Raw genomic sequence first — 17,496 nt, 5'->3', positions numbered from 1 at the left:
AGTGCGCATTCATTCAATTCATTTCATCCCACAAACCAACTCCAGCAAGCATCGGGCCTAGATCTTCTTCTGCTTGGCGAGAACGCAAATCACATGAACCAATCCAAACTCCAGATCTGTCAGACAAATCTGACGTTACTGTGGAGATATAAAAAAAGGAATAAAATGGACTTTCTCTCATAGACCGGCATGATGGCGCGCGGGCGGGCGTTGGTTGGCAGCAGCAGAAAGCAGCAAACCGCGGGGGGGGGTTTGGATGGTTCGCAGGCCGCTGTTGGTGCCTGTGCGCGCGAGACACACAGAAAGACAGAGAGACAGAGAGAGACAGAGAGAGAGAGAGAGCGAGAGAGAGAGTGTGTGTGCCTGCAGCGAGGGCGGCTTGCGTTCGGGCGGCGTTCAGGGCTGGGCTTGGCGGTGATCCCGTGACCCATTCGTCATCGTCAAATGCAGTTAACTTCCGGCCGCTCGCCCAACTGGTAAGCGAGTTGATGTCAACGTCATGGTGAAGACCTCAGCAGCCAAGCCAGAAGCCCCTTCACGCCCCTGTAGTTAGCTAGTGTAGACAGACAGAGAGAAAAGGAGAGCAAAGGAGATACAGAGAGGAACAGGGAGAAACAAGGAGGAGAAGGAGGAAGACCGTCAGTTCCCACCCTCCCGTCATCGCGGTTTGTGCTGTTCCACCCGATCCAACGCAGAAACATCCCGGGCGCGCGCGAAGGTTCCTTGCCTACCCGCCGCCAACCCCCTCACCGTCCCTCACCGTCCTGCTCCCCGCTCACTCCTCGCCGTATATCTGTAGATGACCCTCTTCCGTTGCTCTCTGCGTCTCCGTCTCCCGGTCACACTCCTCTCTCCACCTCCAATCCACAAACACAGCCGACTTTTCTCTGCAAGCCACCGATTGTTTACCGCCGCCGAGATGCCAGTGGACACGTCGCAGCGTTTGGCGAAGCTGAGAGAGTTGATGAAGGAGCGGCATGTTGATGTGTACCGTATGCTATGAGGTTGCCCCGCTCCATCTATCTCCCTGTTGTTTAAAAAAAAAAAAAAAAAAAAAAAAAAAGAGTAGTCCGGTTTCTCACGCTTTTCTATCCTCAAAAAACAGTCATCCCATCCGAAGACAGCCATCAGTCAGAATACATTGCACCTTGCGATGCTCGTCGAGGTTAGACCCGGCCCTCGCCCTCTTTGAAGATACCAGAATTGCTCATCACATCCTGTCCCAGCATTCATCTCCGGCTTTACCGGTTCTGCAGGATGTGCCATCGTCTCCATGTCCAAGGCTGCCCTCTCCACCGATGGGAGATACTTCAACCAAGCCGCCAAACAGCTCGATGAGAATTGGCTCCTGCTAAAGCGTGGAATGGAAAACGTCCCCACCTGGCAAGAATGGTATGGCTGCTTTACATGTCTATGTCCTACAGTAAAATTGACAACTGATCTGTCTCTAGGACCGCTGAACAGGCAGAAGGAGGCAAAGTTGTCGGCGTTGACCCGTCGCTCATTACAGCGGGTAAGGAGAGGAATCGATCTCGAATTCAGCCACTGTTTAGTATTGACCATTGCAGCCGAGGCACGCAAGCTTTCTGATACGATCAAAAACACCGGTGGATCCCTCGTTGGTGTCCCAGACAACTTGGTTGATCTTGTATGGGGAGGAGACCGACCCGCCCGCCCAAGGGAGAAGGTCATGGTCCATCCTATAGAGTTCGCTGGGCAGTCATTCGAAGAGAAGATCACAGACTTGCGAAAGGAGCTCACCAAGAAGAAGAGGGCCGGCATGGTCATATGTGCGAAAACCATTCCAACTTAGCACCGTTGGGCCTAACTAACTTTCACTCGCAGCGATGCTTGATGAGGTTGCGTGGCTTTACAACTTGCGAGGCGCTGAGTACGACCATCCCGGTCCTCTTGAGTCTCTTGAACGATTCTAACCTGCTCTTGTAGTATCCCATTCAACCCCGTCTTTTTCGCATACGCAATCGTTACTCATTCCACGGCCGAGCTCTTTGTTGATGAAGCTAAATTGACTCAAGCGGTCAAGGAGCACCTTGGGGATAAAGTCGCTTTGCGACCTTACGAATCCATCTTTGAGTCCCTAAAACTGCTCAGCCAGGCAGTGGCCAGCAACGGTGATGACGGCCACCAGAAATTCCTGCTGTCTGACAAGGCTTCCTGGTCTCTTAACCTGGCTCTGGGAGGGGAGGAGAAGGTCGAAGAGGTCCGGAGTCCCATCGCTGATGCCAAGGCCGTCAAGAATGCCGTCGAGCTCGAAGGAACGAGGGCTTGCCATATCCGTGATGGAGCCGCTCTGACGGAGTACTTTGCCTGGCTTGAGAACGAGCTGATTATCAAAAAGACTGTGCTCAACGAGGTTGATGCCTCTGATAAATTGGCACAAATCCGCTCCAAGCATAAGGATTTTGTCGGCCTCTCCTTTGACACCATCTCCTCTACCGGACCAAATGCTGCTATCATCCACTACCGAGCCGAGAGGGGTAATTGCCCAAATATTGACCCCAATGCTGTTTATCTTTGCGATTCAGGTGCGCAGTACCTCGATGGGACAACTGACACCACCCGCACTCTTCACTTCGGCAAGCCAACGGAGATGGAGAAGAAGGCATATACGCTCGTCCTCAAGGGTCTGATCAGCATCGATACTGCTGTTTTCCCCAAGGGCACCACCGGATATGCGATAGATGCTTTCGCCAGGCAGCATCTGTGGCGGAATGGATTGGACTATCTGCACGGTACTGGCCACGGAGTTGGCTCATACCTGGTGAGCATTTTTGGCGCCCACACATAAAAACTCTCTTCTTCAACTTCATGCTTACTCATTTGATAGAATGTCCATGAGGGACCAATGGGCATTGGCACGCGAGTCCAGTATGCAGAAGCTCCCATCACCGCGGGCAACGTCTTATCTGATGGTAAGTCCTTTTTCTGTATTGGCTCGATGCTACGTTTGGCTCACTGTCGCGCAGAACCTGGTTACTACGAAGATGGCAATTTCGGCATCCGAATTGAAAGTATGATACCTAATCCCCCTCCTTTTTTTTTTTTTTTTTTTTTTTTTTTCAAATCAGCTCTAACAGTGGTTTTAGATATCGTTGTGGCCAAGGAGGTCAAAACCCCGCATAAGTTCGGGGATAAGCCATGGATTGGATTCGAGCATGTCACTATGACACCTCTCTGTCAAAACTTGATGGACACTTCTTTGCTGACGGCAGAGGAGAAGAAGTGGGTGAATGACTACCACACTGAAGTCTGGGAGAAGACGAAGGGATTCTTCGACAATGATGAGTTGACAAGGAATTGGCTGAAGCGGGAGACACAGCCGATTTAAAAAAAAAAAAAAAAAGGAAAAATCCTATCAATATGATGTCGATAGATGTTTGAACCATGAGGGTAGTTAACATTCTAGTATTAGTTATTGAATGTAAATCAATATATAATTATATTCCATTGCAATTGAATTGTTTACTCTGCGATACATACTACACGCGGTGAAGTTTTGTGATGAAAACGAATGCTTGGGATCAAAGGAAGTTCTTAGAGTGGCATGCACGATATTTAAAATGAATTACTCCGTACCTCAGGCACCTAATATCGCCCTTGTAAAGTCTCTTGGATATCAGCACCATTGAATTTGGTGCACTCATTGTAGCTCTCTTGATCAGCTTCCCGACTCCGAACTGAAACGATCCTTGACGCCCCATCTTCGCAAACGAGCAACATCTCCGACGTCACAAGCTAACTAACTAAGTAAACTTCCAACACACCCATTCCGCAGACCACACGATTGACAAAAAAACCACACCACACACACCCACCCGCATCCAGACCCATCATGGTCAAACCCCCCGCCGAATCCAAGCCGACCACAGCTACCATTCCCCAGGGAGATCTCCATCTCCGCAGTCTGGCATGAACTCCCGCAACGGCTTTCCCAACTCCGGCCCCAGCCCCTCCGATCGAAACTATGCGTCCTCGAGGAAGTTGGAAAACCCGGCGATCAATCCGCTAGTTACGAACAATGGCTATGGCCCTTCGGGCTCGCGAGAGCGTAGGCCCGGCGGGTACGGAGGGCTCTACGATACGCAGCCGTCCGAGTCGCTGGAGAGGGAGCGCCGGACGCCCTCCTCGTCGCGCTCGCGGGCAAGGTCGCGGGCCAGGGATGATGGGCGATTTGGTGGAGGGCAGGGCGGTCGGCATGATGATGGAGGACAGTATGGAGGAGTGAGAGGCCAGACGCCGGTGGGTTCGGGGCGGAGTCAACAGGTTGATGGTTGGTGAAGAAGGCTTTTTCTATACTGTTGTTTTATTGTCCTTTGACGAAATACATGGGTTGAGGGACCACTTCGTGGCTAACAGGCACTTGCTATCTACAGATATCATTCGTCTTATCCATCAGGAATGGGATGTCATGTCCAGCGACGACTGTATACCAGTCCAGATTGGGCTTCAGTTGATGGACAGCAGCACCCTCGGCCAGGCGGACAGAGAACCAGACTTTGTACGAGCGCATAAGGGTTTAAAGAAGGCTTTGAAGGCTATTGTCAATGGTTGGTTATATATCCTTGTTTTCGATCGCTTCTTGGGGTCCATCTTGACTTTGAACAGAACATCATCAGGGGTTTAGCGGCGCGATTGGCACCTATCACAGCATTCAATCTAGCATCCAAAACTCTCAAGGCCGGCTTCGATCGTTAAAGTCTACACTCGCAGAAGCTAGATCGGGATTGCTCACGACGAAACCGGAACTCCAAGGCCTAGCAACGGCTGCACAAAGCTATGATGATTTGTTGCAATTGCTGAACCAAATAGAACATATACAATCCCTTCCGGAGACGCTCGAAGCACGAATATCAGAGAAACGATTTATAGCCGCTGTGGGTGTTCTGAAGGAAGCAATGGACCTAGTACATCGCCCAGAATTCGAGAATATTGGCGGGCTCGGAGACTTGCGAACTTATTTTGCCAACCAAGAGACATCGTTGATGGATATTCTCATTGAGGAGCTACACGATCACCTGTACCTCAAATCCCCGTATTGCCAGGACCGCTGGAAGACACCCGCGGAGGATGGAATGGGTGGCGCGAGTACTTCGCGTGGAATCGCTACTTGGGATAAGCCAGTGTATAAGTTCTTGTCAAACCTCAATGTGACTACGCCCCTCGTTGACGATACATCCAATAACCCGGAAGCCGATACATTTTCCTATATCCATTTGATTATCGAAACTCTCCACAAGATGGGAAATATGGAAGCTATGGTTGACCGTATCGAACAGAGGCTCCCCGTTGAACTCTACGCTGTCGTTGACAAAACGAGTGCCGAAATAGCCGCCCGGTATCAGGATTCTACTCGCAGGGTGCAGAAAGATGCTCATGCCCCTGATAGGCCTCTGGATGCTATTGAGGAGCGTGGCCATATCCTTTCCGAATTTTTGTGGGGTTTGTATGCAAAATTTGAGGCGATCGCTGAGGGACATCGTGTCGTTCACGACATCGTTGTAGGAATTGCCAAGAGGGAAGGTAACCAGAAAGAGGCATTAAAGAATGGCTTCAAGGAGCTATGGAAGTTGTACCAGAGTGAGGTGCGAAAAACACTTAGCACCATCTTATATATTGGCTGCTAATGCTATGCTCAGATACGCTCTCTGCTACATGACTATCTTGCCACAGACGGGGCCTCCACATTCAGAACTGCTCCCGGCGCGGCAGAGGATCGATATTCCTCCATCCAACGAGACAAATCCAAAGCAAGTCGTCCAGGCCTTTTATCCGCTATAGCAAAAAGCTAACAAAGGTTCTAGAAATTATTCAAGTTGTCCGAAATCGACCAGAACTCAGCCGATATCAAAACTGAACAAGCTGACTTGGACGAAATCTTGCGATCATCCGTGCCCGGTCTCGTATCCAAATCGCGGCAAAAGCTTTCATCTAGCGGCCCAACTCGTTCCGATCAAGAAAGCTCAGGGACAGGCCATAAATTACTTATCGAACCCAATGTCTTTAACATTAGCCTACTCCTACCTCCAGCTCTGTCCTTCATCCAACGCCTCACAGACATCGTTCCGATTGATTCGGATATTGATGTTAACAAGCTGACTACGTTTTTGGACGATTTCATGACACATGTCTTCCAGCCACAACTAGAGGAGGCTGTGACAGAATTATGTGCCATGTGTTTTATTGCAGCGGACGCATATATGGAGGATCCGCAATGGAGCTTGCACTCGACAAAGCCAATATTCAAGGTATGGGCTTTTGTTTAGGGCTTTTTGCTTTTGTCTTTTTGGATACAGTCGCTGATAATTTCAGGGAACAATCACCTTCATGCACCTTATCAGGAGGTTTAGCCGGGTCTTGGATAGTATTCCTCATGATCAAGCTTTCACACAATTGTTGATCGGCCAAATGGTCACGTACTATGAGAAATGCTGCGGCTGGTATAAAGGTAATATCTCTTTGTTCCCTTCATAAATTTGGGGTCTTCTCTCTAATAAGCAAACAATAGCTCTTGTGAGCCGAATGTCTTCCCTTCACCCAGGTGGCATCCGATTGAAAGCTTCCGCAGCATATGCAGAGGCTGAGGACACCCGCAGCATCGCGACCCAGCTTTGGGAGAGCCATGTGAGTGAGCGACAGGAGCTCATGAACAAGGTAAGCTCGCATGTGTTCATTTACCCCTTTTTTCGCCCTGCACTAATCTCGACCAGGAAATTGATCTATTGATCAACCGGACAAATAATACATCCTTAGAACCGTACGATATTGTTTCAGACCCAAAAACAGTTTATTCAGTTTCATTGCTCTATAACAGCATGGTAAGCTTTTCATGCTCTCTCAACTTTTCGGGGACTAATGGCGTCCCTTTAGAATTGGCTTGTAAGCAGCCTGTCGAAACTGCGACATATCACGCCATATACGGCTGATTCTTCTCGAGGACACTCAAGGCAGCTCTCAGGTGGCCGTCGATGGACATTTTCAAAAACAAGATCTGAACTCTGGGCCCAATCTCCTCGTTTACCTATGACCGAAGAATCGGTTAAGGGCTTTGATACAACTCTTGAATCGATCAAAAGTCTGGCAATCACCGCTCTCTTGACACTCCATCTGGACATCCGATGTGGAGCGATTCACATGGTCACTCGCAGTCTAAAAGGCGGCATGAGCTCCCAGCGAGCAGAAGCCACGCCATCAACTCCTGTATCCTCGACGGACAACAATTGGACCCACATTCTCTCGGCGCAGCCGACTTCTGCATCTCCTGCCATCCTTGAGCTCAACAACGACCTTATTTCTTTCGACGCCAGTATAACCACCTACTTAGGGCCCAGAGAACATTTCTTCATCACCTCCGGCCTCGCGAATTTGATAGACCGAGCATTCGTCTCTGGCACCCGATTCATCGGTGCAATGAACGTCAATGGTGCCCAGAGACTTCAACTGGACGTCCTCGTCCTGCAGCAGAATCTTAAAAATATAATCGTACCCCCACCCCAACCCGCAGCCAAGTCGACACCCAGATCGCCGTCTTCCGAACAAAAAATCAACGCCGTCATCCAGGAAACTGTTGCCCTTCCACGTAGCGCTAAGTTCCTTGACTGGTTCTTAGAAGGCCCGGATAAATCCGTGCAACACGCCAAAGAGGAAAAAGAAGCCTTTAGGCGCGGAGATGTTCAAGCCATGGAGGCCGGGAACGGCGAGCCGTTTACGTACGATGAGTTAAAGGTGCTGGTCGAGCTGTGCTTTTCTGCAGTACTCAAGGGGCCAAGGGGAACAGAGAGCCGAGAAGACTTTTTGGCTGCGAAGAGGGGAAGTGGAGATGCATTGTTGCGACTGAGCGAGGTTATGTGGGATTCTTAGTTTCTGCGAAGGATTTAGGCGCGTTATTTTTCTTTTGCTTGTTCCCAGGCATTTCTTTTGATTCCCCTCGATGAAAGGTGTTTTGATACTCCGTACTCGCTACATATGTGTTGCATTTCCTTTCCCCCTCTCCTTCACAGCCGAAAGCAATAGCTTCACTTGTTATGCTGCATTTATCCGCTATGATCTACAGAGTACAGTTTCCCCTCCCCCTTCCTTTTTTTTTTTTTTTTTTTTATTTTTTTTTCCAATCAACACAATGAGAATCTTACCGTGCAATTTATTCTATAGGCCGCGCTATTCGTATCGCTGTATAATTTACCCAGCCAGGGCCCAAAATCTACATTTCAAAACCAGCTTGGTCTATTTTTTCGTTTTTATCAGAGTAGATATTCTCGAGTTCAGAATCATATCATACTAGAAGAAACCAATTTATAATTAACTACTTGTTCAAAAGCTGTTAACAATTCAAAAATTCCGATACCCTTGTCGAGTAACAAGTCAGTCCAGAATACCAGCGCTTGCAGATGCATAGGAGCGGCAAATCGCGATCCGCGCGCCCGGGAACTCCGCCACCGGGAGAGGGATCTACGCGACGAGCCGCATCTCCGCCGCTTCTTCTCCACGTTCCCGGGTTCGGGCCAACCATCTCACCTGATATCACCTGACAGATCTTGGGTGCCAGGGATGTAGGTAGGATTCTCGTTCACCGTCGACATCCCAGTTCACCAGGGCCAAACTATTCACCATTTAGGCCCATGTAGCCGCAGGACTACATTGCTTTTTACTGACGGAGCTGCTTTTTTTATAGATAAGAGATAGTAACGTCTGCATTCACATGGCTAATCTTTGATGATTGCCCTTCCTCTCATGTAAGAGGGTTTAAATACAGTTAAACCTTTAGAAAACGATAACAAATATAAAACTTCAAACTTCATAAACGTCTGAACCCTCCCCAACCATTTGTCCATCGGAAAACACATTAAAACCTTGATTTTCGCCACATCGAAACGAGACATTTGAAGCAAGCACCGAGTCCATCATCACCGTGTAACGCCACCATGAAGGAGATTAATCGAAGGGAGATAAGGGCATGCCACTTGAAAAAGATAAAGCGTCAAGTATCGTAAGGTCGTCGACGTTCCATCCATCGGTAAAATACAATCTGGATACGGCGGCCGGGTGACAGAGCCTTTTAAATATCATCACCCGGAACGACATAAGGCTGAGCAAAGAAAAAAAAGGTACAAGGAAGGACGAAGACCAGCAAAAAACGATAAAAATGCATTGAAAGCTGAAGGCGACTGACGAAAGGGTCCTTTAGATCTGGACGTCATCGATTTCGAGCTGCGAGAGGTCCTTGTCGTCGTCGTAGTCTGGAAAATCGAGGCCGGCTTCTCGGCATCTCTGCAGCCACTTCATCGCGAGGACACCACGACGGTTGACCTCAGCCTTCAGCTTGGCATTTTGGGCGCTGATTTCTGCAATGGCTTGAGTGGTGGTCATTTGGGTTGTGTCCCAACGATCAACCATGGTTTTATTATCCTCTTGCAACTTCGAAATGTACTGCACAGCACGTTGCAGGATAGAGCCTTTTGCCTTTTCGCAGCCAGGAACCAGCTTTGCGAGTTCATTGATTCCTTCGTTTATAGTCTCGCGACGACGTCGTTCGACTAGGCATGTGTAAGAAAGGTAAATATGTTTGAAAGCCGGAGACCTGACAACTTACCTTCTTTGTGATTATTTTTTCTTTGGGTATGCCACTCAGGAGAACCCACGGGAGGTTTCGAGTGGCTGATACTCTGAGCTTCGCGGGCAGCGTAAACAGCTGCAGCAGTGGAGTTGTGCCCGTGCACACCTGGCATGGCAACTTGCGTAACGTCTTCGCCGAACGCGGCGATATTGTGGCCGAGGGCGTTGTTGTCAAAAGCCGACTCTGGGGCCGAGAATTTAGGCTGGGGGTGAGCGGCGAGAGCGGCCTTCGCAGTCATCGCGTTATCATCGGAGACGCCATTCTGACCACCGACGTGCTGAAGAAGCTGCTGGTCAATGTGGCTCAGCTCGGTGGGGTTGTTTAATCCATGGGTATCGTATCCTAATTGAAATCGCTTAGCGGGGGGAGCTGCTTCTTGATAACCATAGTAATACTCGGGCGGGAACTGCGCACCATGGATGTTGCCATTGTTCGGGTGCATATTGGCGTTGGTGTTCGCCATGGGAGGCGAGCGAGCCAACCGCTGGCTATCACCAGCGTCAAGAGATTCGCGTTTGCGCTTTCCGTCAGCGGTGGAGATCGAGCCGATGTTGTCAGACATGGCTGCTTGTCCTATCAGCTTGGCAATTCAAATACGTTGCAAGGCTGCCGGAAAAAAAATAAATCATGTTAAGGCGAAGGATGCAACTGCACCGAGAGTAGGGGTGGGGGAGGCGTCAGGAATTCCAAATGGAAAACCTGACAGACTTAAGGTGTATTTTGGGGGCTTGAAAAATTCCCTACCGACCTTCGATTTGAGGGAATAAAATCTGCGAATCAAAACCAATTAGAAAAAGTCCATGCAATAAAAGAAGAAGAAGCAAAAGTTGATAGGTGTTCAGTAAAAGTAGTAGAGGAGATATGGTTGAGTGTGGATCCAAGGAAGAATGTGATGTTGGTGAACGCGTCAACAGTTAACGCTGGGAGAACAACAGAGGGGCAATTTCAAGCTAAACAACAGAAAAGATGGTACCTGTGAATCTGACACCTTGCTGTAGCGAGAAAACAGTGAGCATCAAAAGAGTAGAGTGGTCTTAGGGAGCAAAGGTAGGACTCTAGTGATGTGGGAGGCTAGCTCGACGTCAGAGGTTGCGATGAGCTCGACTGCGGACGCTGAGATTTCCCAGCATTTTGCTGTGGACCTTCGTGGCGAGCAGCCGGGTGGAAATGGAGCATGATGAAGCAGAAACAAGGCAATATTCGTGTTGAAGACGACGATAGCAGGATGGGGAGGTATGCTGGGGATGGTGCTGGGATGGAAGCCAGCCTACCTTTTGATGGTTTATCAGGTGACGAGAAGTCACCTGCTCGCTGGCCTGGAAGGGTGGATGTGAGTGGATATAGATCTCGAGTCAACGAGAAAGTAGACAAAAAAGGCGCGAAGATGGAAAATTGCCGGGCGAAGGAAGTAGAGCAGATGCAGAAGAAGCGAGCCTGAATGGCAACCTGGGATTTTGAGGCAGGAAATGGAGGATGGGACGCGAAATAAGAGGGAGCGGAAGCTTGGGCGAGGGAGAGCGAGAGGGCGAGTGAGAGGAGGACTCACGTGGCGAACAGGTGACGGGGTGGCTGCCCCTACGGCCGGGCAGGCGAGCCACCCCGCCGCCCTTCCCCGTTTCCCGATCGGGACTAGCCCCGTTGGCGGTGTTCGTGCACGAAGAGCCGCCCCGGCAAAAGGTCCCTGCGCCGCATCGCCGTCATCAGTACTCCGTAGACAGACTAACACTCGCACATTAGGCATGTTCCGTATACGGAGTACACTGAAGTGCAGGCTTTTAGCTGCCGGAAGACGACATCTATTCGACTTTAGCCTCGAACCCGCACTCACTCACTTAGTCTATCCAGACGACATCCAGTTTCGCATTGCCGGGAGACGGGAGCTGCGCGCAGACAAATATTAGCATAAGACCCTGCCTTTCTATTTTTGGGCTAGGGCATCTTCGATCCGTCCTTACTCTGTACACACGGTGCACACAGATGGGTTATCCACTTACAGGACACTGTCCTCCGTCTGGCGTCAGCACCACACCACCTCCCATCACCGTCACCCACCACCATTCAACAACAACTCTTATTCCCTTCCTCCAGCCAGGTCATGTGCCTTGGTCCCGTGGCCTGACGAGCCCTCACTGACCACTCTTGGCGATGATGACAAATTAGCCCTTGCTCTGAAGATCTCCCTTAGCCACTATGATTGGATGCTTCTCACCCCGCAGTCATGAGGACCCTTGGCTCCTTCTGGCCATTCCAGCCCACCCAGACGCTTCGGACCTCCGACTGGGCTAGACCGGGTGTTTACGCCCGGTCGCCCAGCTAGATCAACCGCAATTCCGCAATGCGGCCATGGCAGCTGGACTGCGGACGCTCTTCTGCCCCTGATTGTATGGCTTTCACCGTTACAGTGTTAAGAACGCAAGACATCCACACCCTTTCGAGGAACTGTCCCATGTTCCGGCTGCAAGGAGAGAGTACAAGTCAGTGATTCCCCGACCCCGGCTTGTATAGTTGATGCATGAGCTATAATCGATACTTGATTCACTTCTACCTGCCTCTCAGTTAGACCGCTATGGAAAGACACGTGTATTTAAAGAATGGCGTGCCTGCTACGCGTTATTCTGAAGGTTATCCCTTCTTCAACGCTTTGGGTCCTTTCCGATGGGAGTTTCCTCGGTGTAGGTTCACGCCGAGTCTTGAACAAGCTCGATCTCTAACGCGAACGCGCTGCCCTTGCGTCTGTGATAGACTGCTACTCGCTCACCAGCTTTCCTGTATTGGGATGCAATCAAGTTAACAAACACACTGGAGATGTTCATCCATATGTAAGCGAAAGGAAGACAGGTGATGGGAGACGAACATTACCAAAGGCTCAGAGAGGGCATCGGACTAAGTCTCCCCTTTGCTCTCCTTGACTCCGCTGGGCTATTAATGACTAGAGAAGTATACAATGTCTTGTCGACAAGACGAATTCGGTCCCCGTTGCCATATATGTCAGGCTGGCTACCGCATCATGCCAGTCTAAAGGTCGAGCTCGTCCCTCACTGTCCGGAGAGGACGTCAAGGAAGCTTTTCATATCATTATCAGTATTGTAAGAGTACGAGGTACCGTACATATACTCGCAACTCATCAGCCACGATCCATGTTTCGATGGATTGACGAGGATACTAATAAAAACAGAGGTGGGGATGAAGAAGAAAAAGCGACAAAAATTCAGAAGAGGGTGGAAAGTCTGCTTTTTATGTGTGTTTACCGTCTCAGCGTGGGTCACATGGGATCATGGGATCAGGATATCCATCTTGGAAAATTCCAGGGCGCAGGGTGCCGTAGCCCTAGGCACTGCCGCTCAAAAATCCGTTTTTGAACATGCTGGCTATGCGGCTGTACTCAAGTGTGTGCTTCATTATCATTATGCAGAAGAGCGCAGGGCCAAATAATTAACTGTCATGCACTCGGGATAAACAACCTGTCAACCCCTGTTTACAAAGCCATCTAATAGAATCATGATCATAAATTACCAGATGCTTTGTTCTAAGACAGAAACCAGATTTAGCATGAAAAAGCCGCTGACAAACACGGTACATCCTCCTAGCAGTCAAACCACATTTGATATCACTCTCCCTGCCTCCTGACAACCCTGAAAACCATCTTAGGAGGCAAATCTGTATCTACAAAGCAAACGCCTTCCTCAGCGCGCCCAAGTCTCTCCCAAACCACAATGTCGACGTCAAAATACCTCCGCTCCTCTTCTTTGCTGTTGTCTCCGTCATCTGCGTTTGCCTTGCGAATCCCAATTACGCAGCTCGTCCCCGCATATCGCGCCGTGTCCTTCCCCTCCATGCCCTCTTCCTCTCCAGTCCGGTTGGCAAACACAATGATGATCTCCTCACCGTCCCAGCTGTCCCTGGTGATCAAGGGCCAGAACCTCTGGATCCAGTACTGGAACGTGTCTGTGTCTGGCGTTTGTGGTTCGCCAGCTAATTCCTCAGAGGTAAGCCAAGTAAGCCATGCCATTGAGACGATGACCAGCTTTGCTCCGCTGTCGAGGACGTGCGTGGCAAACTCGTATGCAGTGTACGGAGCAATGAACTTGTAAGGGTTGATGTCCATGCATATTCCAACGGCCGTGGGAATGTGGACCGTCGATTGTGGGCGATTACTGAGTGTCTCGCCTGGTTTTGATCGTACAGAAACCGGAAGTGGAAAATATCCCTTTCCATTCTCTCCCTCAGATGCCCAGGGTTCATCCGTGTAATAGAGGAAGCATTTCTGGTAATTGAGCAACGTATTTCCAGACGAATCTTCAATAATAAGCGAATTGAACCGCTTCTCATGTTCAAGGTTGGATGTTTCGGCTTCAGAGGATTCTTGCATCGATGTCTGGTCCGATTTAGTAGCACGGATCTCCGGATAACCGACACAGACCACACAGCCTAGTCGGCGTGCAGTCGAACGAGCCCATTTTGCCGTTGGTCCGGAACGAGTAGGCTCAAGGTAAGGTTTGATAGTCTCCAGAGAAGAGAAATTGTAGCCTATATAAAAATGTCATTATGGCCAAGATTCAAATGAGAGGATCTCAGTGTATTCAAGTGTCCAAGCCGCCTTTACACCTACCAGTAAACGCCATCTCCGGCAAGACCAGCAGGTCTAGTTTCCGCGCTTCATCGCCATGACTTTGCTCCCATTTGTTGAGGATCTCCTCGCCGCGTTCAATATTACCGTCGACATCTCTCAGGCGCGGTGAGAACTGTAATGTGGCGATTCTCATTCTTTCCACCTCGCACTTGCTGGAGAATTCCCCGGCTTAAGCGTTATTAAAATAGCCTAGGGCAAATCAGCATTATATTTTATAGTTTCTATAATTGTAAGATTAGGGAGTGCTTCGCTTAAACAGCAACAGTGAAGGAAATCAACGAATGTAAATAAGAAAAAAATAAAATAAAATAAATATATAAATAGTAAAAATAATATCCGGGGATACGTACGGTGTCGTTGTCAAGGCCGTCATTGACTACTTGACCAATTTGTTAAAATAATTCCGTTATAACCAGCATTTAATTAAACATTTATATGTAAGAGTCAGCTATAAAATATGTCACAGTACATACACACGGAGTACAAAGTATCCTTGATTTATAAAATTGAATCCTATCGTGTGACAGCGATACAATCTGCACCCATTGCTGTGGTTCACATCCAATGACTTGTTTGACAGTTTTACAATCCTTGATGTTGCATTTACTTCTCGATATGGCAAGTCAAGCAAAATCGCCAAGCACGATATCTCAAAAGATTCCCTGGTCTTCGATGCCTATCAGGAGTTCTGCCGCTGCTGGCGGCCAGTGCATCACTTTTTGGAAAGCATGAAGAGGGCATTATGTTGTGTTAGTAAGCAGATAATTCAAGGAGATAAATGTCTTGGCGGTAATCCGAACTCTAAGTGGCTGACTAACTAGCTGAGCTTAATTTGACCACATCAAAAAGCTTCTTCAGAGCGCTGGCGGGCACTTTAAGCATTAGTTTATCTCTCAGTTCACGCAGTATATATTCTCTCTTTCCTCTCTTCTTCTTCTCTGTTCTTCACTTCTCTTCTGTTCTCCCCTCATGGATAACAACAATATATATATATATATATATATAAAAGAGGAACAAGGAAAAAGGAAAATTACCTCTTTACCATGGTCGTCACTAAGGAGATGGTGAAGTTGGTGGGTTGGGTCGCGGGAGCTTTGAGGATGTCAGTCCTTAAGGCAGGGATCCAGTGCGTTGCTGCCACTGTGGCTAGATAACGGGCGGCCCACAGGTATGAGAGAACCCTGGCCTAGCTATGCTATCATCAGTCCACAGGGGAATAGGGTTCCTGCACCTCTTGTTCTATCCGCAGATCTATGCCTTTGGGGAGATTGATGGCTCTCTACGAGGCATGGCGAAATATCAGATATGCGTCTCCTCCGTGGTCACCGACAGCATTGAACTTTGTGGTGCCGGCATACGTGGCGCATCAAGGTACACCGTACACATTAGCGCGCATACTCATCTTCTGGATTTATGTCCCGCACGTTTTAAAGGAAGCATCCAAAATTGAAACGCTGGCCATACAAGATGTTAAAGAATTCTACTCCACTTACCAGCGCCATGATGGACGAAACGGACCAATCTGGCGGCCAAACCTAAATCCTGCGGCTGGAAAATCTGATTGTCACACAAAGTGAAGTAGTTTTGGTATTACTTGCGACATTACTCCAAGCTGCTAGCTTTTATTGAAGGAGAAATCACGACGTCATCACACTCACTGTAACAGCGGGGATTTTGCCAATGATTATAAATTGGGTCAAGTTCACTCCCATCACTGCACTTCCAGAAAGAAGAATTGCAATCCATTCGCGGGCAGTGAAGTTGTTATCATTGTTACAAATAACATGCATCCTACCACCATGCTCAATGGGCAGAGCTGCAAGGACCAAAATTTCCAAAGGCTAGTGATAGAGGAAGCATTCCCCTAACCTAAAGCTGGATAGGTTTGAAATGCCACAATGGGTCTGCATGACGCAATAAGAAGGATAAGAGCAGTGCAAAATATGTGCCAAGTTATAATGAAATTTTCAGCCACTAAAGTTGAGGAAAGAAGATCTATTTGTTAAGGAGGATTAGGAAAGGAGCAGAGAGCGTGTTCAAAAATGACTGTGTGCCGAACAAACGTGTAGCATCTTTTCAACCTGGCTCTATTCTATCTCCGGAGGCTGATAAGGCCGCCAAGACCTGAAGCAGTGCCTCAGTGTCAGAGACCTCTTTCAACATAACACCATTCATGATATCGCGATGGAATTTATTTCATTGACAGGAGGAATCAGTTCTTACTTCAGCTTGATATTGGTCAATTCGCCAGAAAAGAAAATGTCCTTTCTTTGCATCTTAGCTATGGCACCATGGAAGACAGTACATATAATAATGGTTCCTCTTTCCAACACATCGCCACCATAGATCCACTGGTCGGAGAAAGGCAAGATTCTGCAGCTGAAACCCATACTGGGCTTACACAAAGGGATGTAGTCCACACCCGTTCCTTAAGGATGACCCCTGGCACAGCGGCAAAACAAGCTGCAGTCCAAGAACCAAACGCATGCAGCTCCGAGTCAGATTCAGAAGCCCCAAGATAAGCCGAGCGCTCAAGGAAGCCGTGCAACACTTGTGCCAAAGCGTTATGATTGAAATTCGTCACCCAGAACACAAATTCCATGCTTGGTAGCGTTCATGACTTGCTCTCTAATGCAGTTAATGATTTTGATTCAAATCTCTCAGTTTCGACGCCAGGCTGTATGAGAAAAAGGGCAACACTTCTCAACGTGTGGAACCTCAAGTACGTATTCTCGCCCCGGGATACGCTGCTGGTTACATAACCGACGCAGTATATGCAAACCGCACCAGCAGCTTCTTCGCCAGGCGAAACGCTTTCCATGTCAGCGTTCATTGACCTGTGGCACGGTTCATATCTCATCAACAAGTGATGCTCCTACTCAGAATCAACTCGACCCGGTGCTCAAGAGCTGATAGGATCATGCCAGGTTTTCATTCAATAAGCAAGACGGCCTCGCGCGCCTCATCATCAACCACCGACATATGCTAGTTTAACCACCACACTGGAGACGTCCAGAAGCATCATTCATATCCGACCGAGGCATATCTATTCTGTATGTAGTACGGAGTTTGGAGAGAAATGTTGAGCGTTATTCATTCATGTAGGAAGCTAATATACATTAGAGAGGTGCATTTTGAGTTCGTGGATGTCGAATCTGTTGGGTCGACCGCGGTTACTTTTAAACAGGGGCTAGAATCACAAACGAACTATATCAGGAATGAGAGGCGTTGGACA

The 17,496-nt window shown here is 48.7% G+C and overlaps 7 protein-coding genes across 7 annotated transcripts; 5 read left to right on the top strand and 2 right to left on the bottom strand.

Moving 5' to 3' along the window:
- Positions 1 to 605: 605 nt before the first annotated feature.
- Positions 606 to 3,456, top strand: CIMG_06179 (xaa-Pro aminopeptidase). The gene is made up of 11 exons (XM_001242282.2): positions 606 to 665; positions 800 to 992; positions 1,106 to 1,165; positions 1,227 to 1,392; positions 1,452 to 1,513; positions 1,569 to 1,790; positions 1,846 to 1,891; positions 1,948 to 2,782; positions 2,849 to 2,933; positions 2,988 to 3,032; positions 3,108 to 3,456. Exons 2-11 carry the CDS (start codon positions 800 to 802, stop codon positions 3,347 to 3,349), a joined length of 1,956 nt encoding a protein of 651 aa, XP_001242283.2. The 5' UTR covers positions 606 to 665; the 3' UTR covers positions 3,350 to 3,456.
- Positions 3,457 to 3,825: 369 nt separating this feature from the next.
- CIMG_06178 (exocyst complex component Sec8) lies at positions 3,826 to 8,043 on the top strand. Its single transcript, XM_001242281.2, has 9 exons — positions 3,826 to 4,291; positions 4,395 to 4,568; positions 4,627 to 5,590; positions 5,658 to 5,772; positions 5,823 to 6,266; positions 6,331 to 6,466; positions 6,527 to 6,672; positions 6,729 to 6,836; positions 6,889 to 8,043. The coding sequence occupies exons 1-9, from the start codon at positions 3,931 to 3,933 to the stop codon at positions 7,876 to 7,878; spliced, it is 3,438 nt and encodes a 1,145-aa protein (XP_001242282.2). The 5' UTR covers positions 3,826 to 3,930; the 3' UTR covers positions 7,879 to 8,043.
- A 635-nt stretch (positions 8,044 to 8,678) lies between these two features.
- CIMG_06177 (HLH DNA binding protein) lies at positions 8,679 to 11,094 on the bottom strand. The gene is made up of 3 exons (XM_001242280.2): positions 10,046 to 11,094; positions 9,608 to 9,973; positions 8,679 to 9,551 (listed from the first exon to the last, which is right to left on the bottom strand). The coding sequence occupies exons 1-3, from the start codon at positions 10,191 to 10,193 to the stop codon at positions 9,199 to 9,201; spliced, it is 867 nt and encodes a 288-aa protein (XP_001242281.2). The 5' UTR covers positions 10,194 to 11,094; the 3' UTR covers positions 8,679 to 9,198.
- A 3-nt stretch (positions 11,095 to 11,097) lies between these two features.
- CIMG_11700 (uncharacterized protein) lies at positions 11,098 to 11,532 on the top strand (the record flags this gene model as incomplete). The annotated part of the gene is made up of 2 exons (XM_012358652.1): positions 11,098 to 11,308; positions 11,369 to 11,532. 2 exons carry the CDS (start codon positions 11,098 to 11,100, stop codon positions 11,530 to 11,532), a joined length of 375 nt encoding a protein of 124 aa, XP_012214075.1.
- Positions 11,533 to 11,889: 357 nt separating this feature from the next.
- CIMG_06176 (N-terminal asparagine amidohydrolase) lies at positions 11,890 to 14,947 on the bottom strand. Its single transcript, XM_001242279.2, has 4 exons — positions 14,731 to 14,947; positions 14,612 to 14,637; positions 14,241 to 14,450; positions 11,890 to 14,158 (listed from the first exon to the last, which is right to left on the bottom strand). The coding sequence occupies exons 3-4, from the start codon at positions 14,392 to 14,394 to the stop codon at positions 13,239 to 13,241; spliced, it is 1,074 nt and encodes a 357-aa protein (XP_001242280.2). The 5' UTR covers positions 14,395 to 14,450; positions 14,612 to 14,637; positions 14,731 to 14,947; the 3' UTR covers positions 11,890 to 13,238.
- Positions 14,948 to 15,304: 357 nt separating this feature from the next.
- Positions 15,305 to 15,800, top strand: CIMG_11698 (uncharacterized protein; the record flags this gene model as incomplete). Its single annotated transcript, XM_012358651.1, has 3 exons — positions 15,305 to 15,387; positions 15,474 to 15,632; positions 15,695 to 15,800. 3 exons carry the CDS (start codon positions 15,305 to 15,307, stop codon positions 15,798 to 15,800), a joined length of 348 nt encoding a protein of 115 aa, XP_012214074.1.
- A 752-nt stretch (positions 15,801 to 16,552) lies between these two features.
- Positions 16,553 to 17,255, top strand: CIMG_06175 (uncharacterized protein; the record flags this gene model as incomplete). Its single annotated transcript, XM_001242278.2, has 3 exons — positions 16,553 to 16,758; positions 16,926 to 16,983; positions 17,178 to 17,255. The coding sequence occupies 3 exons, from the start codon at positions 16,553 to 16,555 to the stop codon at positions 17,253 to 17,255; spliced, it is 342 nt and encodes a 113-aa protein (XP_001242279.2).
- Between the last annotated feature and the right edge of the window lie 241 nt (positions 17,256 to 17,496).

The sequence above is a fragment of the Coccidioides immitis genome, assembly GCF_000149335.2.
Source record: "Coccidioides immitis RS genomic scaffold supercont3.2, whole genome shotgun sequence".
Classification (NCBI taxonomy): domain Eukaryota; kingdom Fungi; phylum Ascomycota; class Eurotiomycetes; order Onygenales; family Onygenaceae; genus Coccidioides; species Coccidioides immitis.
The sequence above is the reverse complement of the archived record's forward strand: the minus strand, read 5'-3'. Positions and strand labels throughout refer to the sequence as shown.

Excerpts from the sequence above, each read along its gene's own strand:
- CIMG_06179 (XM_001242282.2), top strand. The coding sequence starts at position 800 with ATGACCCTCTTCCGTTGCTCTCTGCGTCTCCGTCTCCCGGTCACACTC. Across the intron at positions 1,514-1,568 it reads CCCGTCGCTCATTACAGCGG|CCGAGGCACGCAAGCTTTCT; the intron begins GTAAGGAGAGGA and ends TGACCATTGCAG. Across the intron at positions 1,892-1,947 it reads TACAACTTGCGAGGCGCTGA|TATCCCATTCAACCCCGTCT; the intron begins GTACGACCATCC and ends CTGCTCTTGTAG.
- CIMG_06176 (XM_001242279.2), bottom strand. The coding sequence starts at position 14,394 with ATGAGAATCGCCACATTACAGTTCTCACCGCGCCTGAGAGATGTCGAC. Across the intron at positions 14,159-14,240 it reads GCCGGAGATGGCGTTTACTG|GCTACAATTTCTCTTCTCTG; the intron begins GTAGGTGTAAAG and ends ATTTTTATATAG.
- CIMG_06178 (XM_001242281.2), top strand. The coding sequence starts at position 3,931 with ATGAACTCCCGCAACGGCTTTCCCAACTCCGGCCCCAGCCCCTCCGAT. Across the intron at positions 4,569-4,626 it reads TTTGAAGGCTATTGTCAATG|AACATCATCAGGGGTTTAGC; the intron begins GTTGGTTATATA and ends GACTTTGAACAG. Across the intron at positions 6,467-6,526 it reads ATGCTGCGGCTGGTATAAAG|CTCTTGTGAGCCGAATGTCT; the intron begins GTAATATCTCTT and ends AGCAAACAATAG.
- CIMG_06177 (XM_001242280.2), bottom strand. The coding sequence starts at position 10,193 with ATGTCTGACAACATCGGCTCGATCTCCACCGCTGACGGAAAGCGCAAA. Across the intron at positions 9,974-10,045 it reads GAACAATGGCAACATCCATG|GATACGATACCCATGGATTA; the intron begins GTGCGCAGTTCC and ends GATTTCAATTAG. Across the intron at positions 9,552-9,607 it reads AAAAAATAATCACAAAGAAG|TCGAACGACGTCGTCGCGAG; the intron begins GTAAGTTGTCAG and ends ACACATGCCTAG.